This window comes from Quercus robur, chromosome 5, assembly GCF_932294415.1.
Source record: "Quercus robur chromosome 5, dhQueRobu3.1, whole genome shotgun sequence".
NCBI lineage: Eukaryota > Viridiplantae > Streptophyta > Magnoliopsida > Fagales > Fagaceae > Quercus > Quercus robur.
This window is the reverse complement of record NC_065538.1, coordinates 33,831,625-33,846,544: the sequence shown is the minus strand read 5'-3', so window position 1 is coordinate 33,846,544 and position 14,920 is coordinate 33,831,625. Positions and strand designations below refer to the sequence as shown.

The 14,920-nt window shown below is 33.8% G+C and overlaps 1 protein-coding gene across 1 annotated transcript; it reads left to right on the top strand.

Annotated features, from left to right (window-relative positions):
- Positions 1 to 804: 804 nt before the first annotated feature.
- LOC126725825 (uncharacterized) lies at positions 805 to 14,732 on the top strand. Its single transcript, XM_050430796.1, has 13 exons — positions 805 to 1,057; positions 1,916 to 1,989; positions 2,388 to 2,471; positions 2,675 to 2,755; positions 3,354 to 3,434; positions 5,165 to 5,257; positions 11,554 to 11,733; positions 11,870 to 11,937; positions 12,399 to 12,450; positions 13,089 to 13,142; positions 13,236 to 13,325; positions 13,848 to 13,914; positions 14,289 to 14,732. Exons 1-13 carry the CDS (start codon positions 916 to 918, stop codon positions 14,360 to 14,362), a joined length of 1,140 nt encoding a protein of 379 aa, XP_050286753.1. The 5' UTR covers positions 805 to 915; the 3' UTR covers positions 14,363 to 14,732.
- Positions 14,733 to 14,920: the final 188 nt, after the last annotated feature.

Sequence of the window (14,920 nt, the reverse complement as noted above, 5' to 3'; positions counted from 1 at the left end):
TTATTTTCCAAAATGAAAATACTACGTGGGTTCTAATGCAATTTGAGTGACGACAAGCTTTCATTGGGCTTTATAAAAACCCATCTAAAAGTCTTATCCATTCTGGACCCGATTAAAGATCTTCAAGTCATCCTCCTTTATACTTTTAGACTTCTAGTGACGGTAAAGAATAAAAACAGACCAATCCAGTCAACTGACTTATTATTAGGCGCCAAGTTGGACCAAATTGACCCATGAATAATAAATGTCATTTTTGGGTTGTCCAAGTCCAACTAACTTTAGGCACTTAATACAAATCCATTCACATTAATAGCAGTGCACTCATACTAATCATAATATGATTAGTGTTTTTTTTTTAAAAAAAGAAACAAAGGAATAGTTAAACACACACTTAATTACAAGCTCAAACACATTATTTAACTCAAAGTACACTATAAAAGGATTTAACTCTTATATTAGTATAGTGGAGTTTTAAGCAATAAGAAAAAGTTACTAATTAGTAATCATTAAAAGTTTGTCACCTAGAGTTATTATACTCATAGATGTTACTTTATATTATATTTTTACAATAAATCTTAAATGGTAAATTGTTATTAATAGGTAAAAGATAATATAAATAGTACGGTCAAGATTAAAAGGAATAACAGCTGGGACACCTAGGATTTACTTAGAAAAGTATAGTAGCATTATTCATTCATTCAATAATATAATAATAATAAACAATGACATGTCACGGAAAAACAGCCAATCAGAAATGCGTGTTGCGTCACTCTTGTATTTTGTAATAAAATTGGAAGCACCGCTCAACCTCCGAGAAACACTAACCCTGGAAACTCACTTTTTTTGTTTTCTGAAAAAACAGAGACACAGACAGAGACAGAGAGAGAGAGGCTTTGGTCGTGTTGTTGTGTCGGCATGGACAATGTTCTTCATAAGCTTCGGAAACTGGATGCGTATCCCAAAATCAATGAAGATTTTTACAGCCGTACTTTCTCCGGTGGCCTTATAACTCTCGTCTCCTTCATTGTCATCTTCTTACTCTTCTTCTCCGAGCTCAGTATGCTTCTCTCTCTCCCTCAAGATTTATTTATTTGAAGCTGTGTGAATTTTGATATTATATATATATATATATATATATATATAGGGGGTGAAACAATCTCTTGTTTTCAAGTTATGGGTTTTAGAAAGTGAAAAAAAGTCAATGTTGTTTTGGGGTCTTGGCTCTTGGAAGCTCAATTCTGTTTGGAGACTCACACTTTTTATGTACTGCCATATGTCAATGCAAAATTTTATTACTATATTTTTTGTATACTAGCTATCAATCCTTTTCACTTTGTTCCACTAATTCTCACAAGTTTTCATTTCTTTTTTTTTTCTTACTGCAACTATTTTCATACATGTGAATTCAAAAAATGACTTGGGCTTCTAGTGATTGTTCTCTAATTTTGGATTTTTAGACTAATGATTGAATTCTGGCTCTTATCATGGTCATGATTATGCTGTTAATACCGTACTAGACAACATCTGAGTTTGTACGTTAGAATGGGGTGTCTTGTTACAGTTTATATTATTATGCACAAAGCAGTTGTAAATGCCTTCTTTTTGAGAGAAACTTTTGTTACAAAATACTTTGCCTACTTGAACTTACATAGGAATAGGATGATTAGTGACAATTATGGTTTAGATGTGTACTTTGGAAATTATAAATAATCATAGTTATCAAAACCAAATTTCACCAGTTTTTGAGCTGGTAGGATTGTACCAATTATAGGATTTGTTTTGAAACTGACATAGTGCTGTACCAATTTATTTTGAATGGTAATGTTCTACTGACAAATACTCCATATCTTCTGCATATGGCTTTTCTTTGATTTTTAAAGTTGCATTTTTAATCAATCAGTAAGTGTGCTTGCAGGATTATACCTCCACACTGTTTCCGAATCAAAGCTTGTGGTTGATACTTCAAGAGGAGAAACCCTTCATATCAATGTAATCTTCCTTTTTTCTTGCATTAAAAATGTTAATTACCTCTTCATTTTCTAATCATAATCTGTAAATTCTAATATGACACATGCTATTCCAGTGAAGCATTTGAATCTTTGCAGGTTCTAGTGGTTGTTAATTTTGTGAATCACATTTTTATGTGTTCCAATGCTCAAATATTTACTTGCATCAAAGCTTTGAGACTTTTCATTTGTAATAGTTCTTCAAGTGTGAAATATCATTGATCATCATTTTCAATTTTTAATTTTGAGTGAGATTAATTGTGCTTGTTTAATGCTGGTATTCAAGTGCGAATACCAGCCTGGATTCTTGCCTTATTTCAGTTTGAACAGTTATTATTCATGCTTGATTTATTTATGCCCTATTTCTGTTTGAAAGTGCAGTTTGATGTCACCTTTCCAGCTGTTCCATGTTCATTACTCAGTCTTGATGCCATGGACATAAGTGGAGAGCAACACCTTGATATAGTATGTACTGCAAGCAGTGTCTTCTTATTGATTAATTTTTAGCCTTAATAATACTAGTTGTATAATAATGGAGACATGCCTAGCATTTGAAAATTTGAATACTTACACCATTTCTTTCTTATTGAATCTGACAAGTGCTCCTGAATTTGATATTTGTTTGCTCTTGCTAATTTAGGGTGTATGATGCATTGTTTTACTTGCAGAGACATGATATTTTCAAGAAAAGAATCGATGCTCATAGTAATGTAATAGAAGTTAAGCAGGATGGGATTGGTGCACCAAAGGTTAGTAAGAAAACAATTCTGTGGCACACTTCTTCAGTAAGCATTTCTTTTTAAACATATCTTGTATCAGATGGATACCAATGTATATACACACAACTCAAGCATCCAAATAAGAATGAATCCGCGATTGAATTGGCTGCACAAGAAAGTGCTTTGATACTTGCTGAATGAGTTACTTCCATAGTGGATTATAGATTTAAGTAAGAGGCGGGCCTATTGTAGTAAGAACCGTGGTATATGTTGTTTAGTCAGGAAATGGTTTGAAGGATTAGTTTCAAACCTATTGTTCTGTTAGGCTTGTCTATGGATGACATGGTGCCTGCTTATTTTGCTACAAATTGGGGAACCATAACAGATTGGCTTTGGATTGGCAGTTGTTATCATATTAAGTAGGAATACAGTTCGAATTTTGTTATCCTTTTTTCTGATGCTCTGTTTATTTATTTTCATGATTTAAGCTAAGGATGAAATTTTTCTTTGCTTTGACGATTTTCTCTCAACACAATAGTCCATTGGAAAAAGATAAAATCCTTAGCCTTCTCTGCTTGTGTTTGCTTTCCATCTCTTTATTCTTATCTTCACCCTTTCCCTAATGCAGATTGAGAAGCCCTTACAGAAACATGGTGGCAGGCTTGAACACAATGAAGAATATTGTGGCTCTTGTTTTGGTGCAGAAACGGTACATTTGATTATCTGGTATCCCTAATGTTGCTAGATTATCTTTTAATAATTTTAGAACATGCAAAAGTACTATATATTAGGTACCAATGTGGACCGTCAAACCAATTTACTAGAAACTGCCTTTCGATTAGAGATGTTGTCATGGGTATGAAATGGCAAATATTTTAGTTGGGAATACCCTTTTCAGCTTCATCAGGCTGATTTCCCTCCCTTCCTGCCATTCCTCCTTTTCAAATTGATCAAAATCAGTTTTTTTTCTTTTAATAGATGTTTCAATCTACAAGAATTTACCAACCCCCACCCCCCTCCCCCTTTTTTCTATAAAGGACAAATAAATCTCTCCTTTGTCCTGCATCTGCTGCTCATGGAAAATTCATTTGTTGGCTTTTAAATCTATAATATAAATTATTTGTATTAGATGCATTTCGTTAACTTATTTTCCTTGACCCCCATCATAGTTTTTCCTTTCATCTCCCTAAGAATTTTGTTTTAAATGCTTTATCTAACAATTTATATTCTTCTAATCTCTCCATGTGCTCAAACTTTTTTATATATAGGCTTGAACATACTCAGTTAGACATGTTATGGACTTGAATTTTCTTTCTGATGAAGTAGGGCTAGCTTGCAGCATTCCTATCTATGACATGATTTTGAAGGAGTTAGGTCAGCTTGATGTCCCTTCGTTTCCATCTGCTATTCTAGAAAACTTGGCATGCTAAAATGGAAGTATGTTGGATAGTGAACCTTTTGTATGCACCATTTGTACTTAGGGATTCTCCTCTTTCAATAAAATTTCTTATTACTTATAAAAATAATATAAATAAATAAGTACATTTGAAATAAATGAGCTCTTTGGTGACTCACCCAATAAAATATTTGTTAGATTTCAAAATCAGGAGTGAGTTTTTATCTGAAATCAAATTCAGTTTAAATGTATTTTAAGTTTTAAGATTACGTATGATGTGAGTCCAGGTGCCTTTTTATTTTTAATAAATGTCCCTTGTTGATGAGGATGGCGCTTGTCCCTTATCTGTGGCAAATTGGCAATATGTTGTACTTTCTTGTTCAACTTGGTCCCTCTGCATATTGTAAAATTTACAAAAGTACTGGAGCTAATTGTCAAAAATCAAATGGCCAAAAGGTGTAGAGACAACTGTGAGGTGGTTGGCCCTTGGATCTGGATCTTTTGGTCCTGGTGCATACAGTATAATGTTTTGAAGGGTCATATGTGATGATAAAAGTTTTCCTATAAACTGCGCATGTTGAGTCTCAAAGCCATATTTGCATTTAAAATTCACTCATTAATAGATCACCTGCACCAAAAGAGATAAGATTAGGGTTTTATTTCAAAGGAAATATTACACTATTTGATATTGATCTTGCAGTTAGGGAAACTTATTGCACTGGGGTTCTAAAATTTCTTAGGACTGGTCTGCTGTTGATTTTAGCTTTGTTGTATGTGAACACTGAAATTGTGCAAAGGGGACAGAGAAAAGATATGCAGAAATTGAATTGCAGTGTTTATAATATATTTAATATCCTGGGCTGCCTCTCTTTTTTCCCTGGTAGCTCTGCTCCTTGGCTGATTTGTATCAGAGAACCAAAACTTACTCTATAAATATAAATAAATATATAAAAATATATATATATAACATTCTACAAAAGTTATGTTCTTTCTGTAATTGTTTTGTAGTTTTCTAAATCTCACACTCTCTCTCTTTCTCGCAGTCAGATGATCACTGCTGTAATTCATGTGAAGAAGTTCGTGATGCATATAGGAAAAAAGGTTGGGCACTAACGAATATGGATCTGATAGACCAGGTTAGTCAGTTTATAATACTATTTTTTAGAGAATGTCATCAGTTCATACACGCATTAATTTTCTTGGATTACAATGTAAAAACTAAGGTAATCAACATTGAACATCTAGTATTAGTTGAGCATTTTTTTGTTGGTAAGGTATATAGATACCAAATGGGTTTTGAACCCACAAACTCGTCGCCCATCTTGTTCTTATAAGGAGATGACAAAATGCTGTTTGGTATACGAGTTGAGCACATTGAACTAGATATTCTATTACTGAATTAGATTAGTTATTTGTTTTGCTTCTGAATCTTGAGGTAAATATTTGTGGGTTGGAGAACTTTTTTGACCAGAGAAATCAATATGATTAATTTTTTTTCATAAGTAAAGATGTCTTATTCAAAGAAAAGATTACTTCATGTTCACAATGATGAACACAACATAACCTAAAAGAATTACAAAAGGATTATGTACAAAAGTGAAATGACTCCTTGTATTTGGGGGTGTACGAATTGTATTTCTTTATCTAATTTTTTAGTCTCTAGTTCATTTAGCTCTTGATTATATTGTATCTGTTTCTTGTTTAGAGTGTTCACTATCGTGAACATGATGTTCAATTTTTTCAATAAAAGTCTTATTACCTATCATAAAAAAAAGACTTCTTGAAATCTACCCTCCATGGTTAATACCCATTAGATCCCAAAGGCTCTAAATACTACACTCCATAAAGCATACGCAAATTCACAATAGAGTAGCACATGGTCCACTGTCTTCCTATTACACTGGCACATATTCCAACCAACCAAAGAGAAGCCTTGTTTGATAATATTATCACAAGTTAAAATTTTTCTTTAGGTTGCTGTCTAAACAAAGAACAAAACCCTCTTCAGGACCTTAAACGTGCGAAATACTCTTCCAAGGGAAAGAATTAGCCTTTCTACCTCAAATAGTGACGTAGGACAACCACACTATTTCAATGGGACAATTAAACAACAATAGAACAAAGGATAAACCCTAAGAGTCAGCACCTAAGGATTGCTTGGAGTCAACACCAAGCAAAACTAGAGTCGACACGTTTTTTATAATTCCCAAAAGCTGTCTTACAATAATCAGAAAAAGTGCTTAGAACAAACAATAAGATGCATTAAAAAAAATTAAAAAAAATAAAAACTCTAATTATTAAATGCTCGGGCTTGCTTAATCTTCAAGCCCAATTACTAGCAAGCTCCATCTATAAGGCCACAGGTTAGGCTATCTTCTTTTTGCTATTCCTCCCATACATGCGTATAATTGGAGGCTTATACCTTGTGTCCGCATCAACTCCCCCCGGGTGAGAAGAACTCGACCCCGTCGAGTTGAAATCTGAAGAGCTCTAATAGTACTCAAGCAAGTTAGGATCTAGTCGATGTAGCTCATCTCAAGTAATCCATGTGCAATCAAAATCTGGTCACCCTCACCAACGAACTAGGAAACGATGAACTCCTCCATCCCTAGTAGAAACAATCTGTTCATCTAAAATAGCATCAATAAGTTCTTTATGTGCATAGGGCAAATTTAAGGGTAAAGGGGTAGGGATAAGGGCATCAATAGGATCAAGAAAAGGCTCATCAAAAGGGGTATCAGGAATAATTGTGGGGCTTTTATAAGCAACTAGATCCTCTATATTAAAGGAGGAGCTAATACCATAATTATGAGGAAGGTCAATGACATATGCATTTGGGCCCATTCGTTTCAATACCTTGAATGGTCCGGCACTACAAGCCTACAATTTCTTAACGGTCCCAGAGGGAAACTGTTTAGGTCAAATCCGAATTATGACATAATCTCCTACCTGAAACTCTGCATGATATTGACGAGTGTCAGCATGAATTTTATATTGAGAATTACTTACCTGAATTTTTTTGCAAATCTCATTATGCAAATCATGAATATGTCATGCAAATGCCTCAACAGATTCAAAAATTCTAACATGTGGGGACATGTGCAAAAGACCTAAGGGCTTCCTAGGTGTATACACATGCACAACCTCAAAAGGACTAGCGCCTATGGACCTATTGACAAAGCTATTGTATGCAAGTTGGGCTGTAGGAAGAATTGAATCCCAATTCCGATTGGCTTCACCCACTAGACACCGAAGGAGGTTGCCTAGACTATGATTAACCATCTTAGTTTGACCATCAGTTTGAGGATGAAATGCAGTGGAAAATTTCAATTTGGTGCCTACTAAATGCCACAAAGTCTTCCAAAAATAACTCATGAAGTGAACATCCCTATCAAACACTATGGTTTCAGGAAGACCATAAAGTTTGACAATCTCATCAAAGTAGAGCTTTGCAATCTTAGATGCATCAGAGGTCTTAGAACATGGTAGGAAATGAGCCATCTTAGAGAAGCGATCAACAACCCCTAGATCATGCTTCCTAAAGGTGCGGGGCAATTCTAACACAAAGTCCATACTCACATCCTGCCACGGGTGATCTGGCACAGGTAGAGGTGTATACAAGCCAGTGTTTTGCTTACGATGTTTGGTTAGTTGACATGTACGACACTGACCAACTATCTTGGCAATGCCCCTCTTAAGACCAGGCCAATAGAATTGACGTTCTACTTCCTCAATTGTTTTGTCTTGGCCAAAATACCCTGCATGCCTCATAAGAAAAATGAACATCGATTCACCCACTCCCTCTCAATCTCCATCTCATCTTATCAGCTTGCTCCCTCCTGGGGATATTTGAGTAGTAATGATCTAAAAAAAGTGACTCCAATTCCCAATTATAGAAACCTCTACAAAAACATTCCAACTCTATCCCAACCCATCTAAGTGAATTTCCATGACTGAATGAACTGAGGCACCCCATTTAAGTGGCTTTATTGGCATGAGATTTCCTTTTGTACCTTTTTTTTTGTTGGGGGGGGGGAGTAAAGATCTTGGAAAGGTTGCCTTAAGTTAGTGCTCTGTTTTCTCTGATACTCTATTTGAGTGATGAGAAATGAGATATGGGAATTGTGTTTGAGTGATGAGAACTGAGTTTTGAGTTAGGAGCAAACCAAACAGGCTCTTATGTGCCAATCTTAGTGGGAGAGTTAATTTATCAATTGCTACTTCATTGCATGTTTCCCAAGGACACAGGGCAACTAGATGCATTTGTTGATGGGTTGGATAGAGAGAAATAATCATTCCTTCAATTGCATTGAGTTATCTACTCTTGAGTGAAATCCATATTTCTTCATAAATTTGTATGAGTGGTCTAATGCGATTGGCATCATATCTTCCTTTCCTTTTTAGTTTCCTTGACGGTTTTCAATAAAAATTGTATACTTCTATTGTTATTTTATTTTTTTTCAATTTACTTATTAAAAGACAAGCTAGGGTCAGAATGTACACGGTTCAGCTTGGGATAAGTTCAATTCAGGGTATTTTTCAACCTAACATGATCGTTAAGTTCGGTTTAGGTTATTTTTCAACCTAACATGATCTCCTTGAGTTGAGAAATTTCCGACCCAACAATGAAGGGGAATATTCACGAAATTCCCAGATCTGTGAGATGCAAAAAATAGAGAAAAATATGTGCCAAAGAAAACAATCACATAAGACAATATTTACGCGGTTCGGCAATTTGCCTACATCTATGAAGCTGCAGGGATTTCACTATTCTCAGGGAAAAATACAAGATGCGGCAATACAATTTTTTCTTTAAAAACAACATAAAACCTTAATCTCTAAAATAATAGTTTTTCTATCCTGCGCACAGAATTCACAATGCGCTACAAAACGGGCCAACAACTTGGACCTATCAACCCAAGCCTATGTTCCGTAGACTAAGTCTCAAAAATCTTCATTAAAAACCATAACAATATTATTTCAAATCGGATCATAACTCGAATCAAATACAACTAGGCTCCACAAAGCCTAACACACAACCCATAGGATCAAGTTGAGTTAGGCTGGCACCATTTTGTTAGGTCCAATAAAAAATTGTGTTTTCAATTTGTTGGTATTTTGTTTGATTGGTCTCTCTCTTGTGGACTCATGAATAGAGATTCCATTCCAATGTTTATTGAGTCTCTATCTCTTTGTACATAATCATTTAGTATTTTCTGGAATATATAGGTTTTCTTCATGCCTTCTTTGCATGAAGTACTCTCTTTTCAATAAAATGTAAATAACCTATCAAAAATAAAAACAAATTAAACAATTGAGCCTAATATTTCAGTTTCATAAATAAGTCTCAAAATATCAAAATAAATCAAACTAACAAAGTTGAACTAAGTCTGAAAATCCAAAATAAATCTAACTCAAATTTAAAATACTTTAAATGAAAAATAAATAAAACTATTAATAGCATGGATTAGGATTGGGTTGAAACTCTTGCTTACCTGGACCTGGCCCAACCTAAGATTCAAAAAATATTTAGAACCAAATACAACCCATCAATTTACGAAGAACCAACTTGAGGCATTAGGTTTGGTTCATTGGGCTGGTGAGTTGAATACAGGACCCTAGCTAGGGGTATGGAGTAAGGAATGTACAAGGAGTCGTTATTTTAGACATTGGAATGGCATGAAATCTAGTATGAAAGAATCTATCATTGATGAACATTTTTTTTTAAAGGAGACACACTTAATTACCTTCAAACATGGGACAAATGTTAGATGCATTTCATTATTACTCGGAAATGTTGATAGAAAGTGCTATGAAATTGCAAGATGATACTAGCAAGATGATACTAAGAGAGGAGCATAACCACTGAACATAGGTTGGTGGTGCTAAATATTTGAATTAGAAATGGAAAAGAATAGGTATTAAAGATATTTATGACACTGCAATAACTAGTGCAAGAACAATTGTAGGCTTCACAAGTTCATTTTCTATCACAATAGATTTGCATCAAGAATCAACTTTAAGTACATATCTCTTTGCACTAGTTATGATTGAACTTATTAGACTGATTGAAAATGAAGTTTCTTGGTGTATCTTCGCAATTGATATAGTCTTATTGAATGAAACTAGATGTGGGAGTTGACGCCAAGTTGGAAATTTGGAGGGATGTTTTAGAATTTAAGGGTCTTAGGTTAAGTAGGTCTAAGACGTGGTACATGGAGTGTAAGTTTAGTCTAAGGAGAAATAGATATTGAGAGGTTGTAAGAGTTGATGGTTAAGAGATACCAAAGAGTGAGTACTTTTGATATCTTGGATTAATAATTCTTAAAGTGGGAGAGATCAAATAGATTTGAATCATAGAATAAGAGTATGGTGGATTAAGTGGAGAAATGCATCCGGAAGTATGATGTGATCCTAGAATATCTATTAAGTTAAATGCAAAATTTTACGAGATTGTTATAAGACCGATTATGCCATATGGTACTGAATGTTCGGTTATCAAGATGCAACATGTTGAAACAAAATGTGAGAATATTAAGATTGATAAGTGCAATAATGAAAGATAAGATAAAAATGAAGAAATTCATTTAAAAATAAGAGTGGTTTCTATTGATGAAGAGATGAGGAAGAGTAGCAACAGATAGCTTGTTCATGAGCAAAGAAGATAAATTAATGTAAGGAAGAAATTCGAGTCGAGACAGTAGAAAGAGGTAAATGATGACCTAAAATAACACCAATGTAAATAGTAAAAAATGGCAAGTTAATTTAGAAAGTAACAAAAAGTATGATTCTAGATAGGATATGGAGAAAAATACATGTGGCTGACCTTGATTAATCTATCAAGGATCAATAGCCGGGTAGCTGACCCCAAGTTTTTGAACTAAGGCATTTTTTTTTTCTTTTTTTGTTATTGGTTGTTAATAATGGAAAAAAAAAAAAAAAAAAAAAAAAAAAAAAAAAAAAGAGTGCAATGCAATCTGCTTGTGATGATAAGACGGTTATGTTTTAATTAATGAGGATTATGTTGAGTTACATAGCCAAGTTTGTGGAATGACAGTGTGACTAGTACAGGCAACTGCTCCTTTCGTTAGAGATGCACTGTTAATTTAATTCCTTACTGCTGAGATACATCATGCAAGGAAGTATGGAAGACCATGTGGAAACTCTTTCGACAACTGGGCTCTGATGCCTCTCCTTATTTGACAGTTTTCAGAGGCACGAATTTGTGCAACATTTTCTTGTGCATGTTGTAGGTTGAAACTTTAGCTCCTCATTGAAAGCAATGAATTGAATATATGCACACATGGACATGGATGTCTACATACGAAATTTACATACAGCCCTATGCATATTTCGATTCCCAAGCTTGGGACTTTGTTTTCTGTAGCTTTATATTGTTTTTGACTTTCTTATTTGTCCTCTTGGCTTTCAGTGCAAACGGGAAGGTTTTATCCAAAAGATAAAAGATGAAGAAGGTGAAGGATGTAATATTCATGGATCACTTGAAGTTAATAAAGTGGCTGGAAATTTTCATTTTGCCCTTGGGAAAAGCTTTCACCAGTCAAATGTTCATGTGCATAATTTGCTGGCCTTGGAAAAGGATATTTATAATGTATGATTATCTTGATTCTTGGTACCAATAATAGTTTAACTTAAAAAAAAAATACATCACTATCGAATTTTAGCATAATTTGTCATTTTTCTTTGATTTTTAACTTTAATTTGATGTCATCACCATGATGATACAGATAAGTCACAGAATCAACAAGTTAGCTTTTGGTAACTACTTCCCTGGCTTAGTCAATCCCCTTGACGGGTATTTGTTTCTTTCTTCTCCTGTCTATATATTTACATGTTTTGAAATGCTTTCTAGTATTCTATATTGCATTAGTGTCATACCGTTTGAAATTGAATAAAGATGGAAACATTGTTTACATGAATGTTTTCCACCAAAAGTGCATAAACTATTTTTTGGTGTAATTAACATATCATAGAATACTGCTGCTTCAAATAAAATTTGGAATTCAAAAATTCTGGTTGATGCAGCATATTCCAAATTGGAAATTGCGTGTTGTATCTGTTATGTTTTTCTTAGTTATGTGCTCATTTCAGCTTTCTTTCTTCCTCTTCACAATGGAAAATGTTTTGGCCATCAAATGAAATTGCTAGATTGTTCAGTATGTTCATTATCTACTGAATAACCATTAAATAAACAAATTCTAACTTAATTTATTTGATTTAGTATGTTATAATTTTTCCTTCTCAACATCTTTTCAGTGTACAATGGGTGCCTGAAACACCAAATGGTTTGTACCAGTATTTCATCAAGGTTGGTATCATGTTCTCATTACTTTGTGTTTGAGGTTTCACAAACAAATGCTGAATGATCTTGTCCTGTTTATAGATCTTTTATTTTGTGTTCATTTTATGAATTAAGCACTGATATCAATTGAATATCTAGTTTAAACACAAAAGCATACAATCAAAATCTGAAAATTTTATAGCAGTCATAAATCTTTAGCTATTACAACACATTGAAAAGGCAAATGTGGAAATTTTTATGAGAAACGCATTATATCTAAATTTTTATGATATCTTCAGTTTGTAGACCCATTTGAAGAATGGTGTTCTTTACAGACCATTAAAGTTATCTTATAAATATTTTATGGTGCTCTGGGCTTGTCTTATGAAAAGCAATGGAATTCCTACTTCACCTTGTTGATGGTCTGAATGAGAATCGTGTATAAATGCAGTTTTGAGTGCTGGTTGAAGAATTTTGGTCTATATTTTGAATTTCTGCTATGATAGTTTTGAAATGAATTATTGGAGACTAACCTGTGTCTTGTTTGTGTATGTGTACACATGAATGCACTTAAGTCTTTGTGTAAATGTTTGCCTGCGTATGACTGCAGTGTTTTCACAATTAGAAGCAAGGATTTTTATACATATTCATTATGAATTTGGCAGGTGGTCCCTACTAAATACACCGACACTAGAGGTCGTACTGTCCAGTCAAATCAGGTATTGTTAAACAAATTGAAGATGACAAAAACTTATTCTTTTATGTTATAAATAGATCATGCTGTAAGATGCACCATTAACGGCATTGTGCAGTATTCTGTGACAGAGCATTTTAGGGATGCTGAGTCTCACTCTCCACCTGTTCCTGGAGTTTTCTTCTTTTATGACATTTCTCCAATTAAGGTTGGTATTTTTGTCCATAGCTATCAGGCTATTTGAAAATGTGATTTGGACCCAATCATGACTATTGGGCTACTTTAGGTTTTAGTAATGAAAATTCTACTTTGTTTTGTTTTTTTCTTTTTGATTTTCACACATTTATTTTTGTTTCCTTACAATAAAAAAATTCTAAATACATAGGATTATAGCTGCAACCACTCTCATATGAGAGAACCAAACAGGGATAATGAGCAAAAAAGACAAATAACTGTAGATGCAGTGAAAGTTATGTGGATTGTATGTATTTGAAAATAGTCTGTATGAAGTAGACCCCTAGGCATCTTTCATGGAATGGGACTCAGTACTGCCACAAAGGTGACAAGAAATCAGTAGCTCTTTGAACTTATGTGGTGGATAAAATTTTTCTAAAATTATATCCTAAACCACTTTTAGCAAAAAATAAATAAAAATTATATCCTAAACCAATGCGCTTAGAGAATCTATTAACTTTTCCTCTTTTATAATTTATATTTTTGCATGTTTCAGGTGACTTTGAAAGAGGAGCATGAAACATTTTTACACTTTATGACCCATATTTGTGCAATAATTGGAGGTAGTGCTCTCTCTGGCTATTTTACCCACATTCATGCATATGTATGTACGTAAAGCTTTCAGCTCCCATTAAGCTAAAGCTTGTGTTCTGAATCTGATATCATTCTCTGATTAAATGATTGTTTTTAGGTGATTTTAACTTTTCTTTCCTTATATTTCTCTTTCCAAGATATTTTAGATTTTGGGTAGTCACTTTTAGAAATTTCCAAACACTCACTGTATACCAAATTGAAAACTTATGATCGGTTCACTCCACTAGAACTAGAAGTAGAGATTTATGTATGTTGGTTGTGAGATTATTCTTGTTGTCTTCCTTTCTTGTTATGCGCTTGTTACTTTATTAGAATCACTTACGGCTTGTATCTCTTTGTTTAGGTATTTTCACAGTTGCGGGAATAATAGATTCCTTCATATATCATGGTCAAAGAGCGATCAAGAAAACAATGTAAATTGGACAAAGTAGCTGATATCTTTGCCATTCCACATGTGCTGCTCCAAAATCCAGAAGGCTTCTGCAGGACTTGGGAAATCATTGAATCATTTTTTTTTTAAATGAGGGTTAGAAATCACAAAATTATGTGGCTGTTTTTACTTAGTGAGTAGGGTTAATACTCCTATTTTATTCTGTCAAATCATGCTTCTTTTTTTCTTTTCATTTTTTTGGTTCCCCTTCAGTTAGTGATTTGTAGATTTACATGACAATTTATTTTCTTGGGAATTAGATTTAGTTTCATACCTTAATGGAATCAAGGGTAAAACAATCTTTGTAAATGTGATGCAAATGTCCACTCAAATTGCGATAACTTGAAAATTTCTGAACATTGTGGCTTATATTAAAACGTGCTTTCAAGAAACTTGACAGCTATATATAACTCAGTTTGGATTTGGTGAAAACTAAGTTATATAACTCAATTTTCATCACCTATAACTCAAAATATGTAAGACCCACCGAAGAATGAAAATTTTTTAGTGATGTTTTCATCACTCAAAACTCCAAAAAACTGAGT

Excerpts from the sequence above, each read along its gene's own strand:
- LOC126725825 (XM_050430796.1), top strand. The coding sequence starts at position 916 with ATGGACAATGTTCTTCATAAGCTTCGGAAACTGGATGCGTATCCCAAA. Across the intron at positions 5,258-11,553 it reads ATATGGATCTGATAGACCAG|TGCAAACGGGAAGGTTTTAT; the intron begins GTTAGTCAGTTT and ends CTTGGCTTTCAG. Across the intron at positions 13,326-13,847 it reads ATGACATTTCTCCAATTAAG|GTGACTTTGAAAGAGGAGCA; the intron begins GTTGGTATTTTT and ends TGCATGTTTCAG.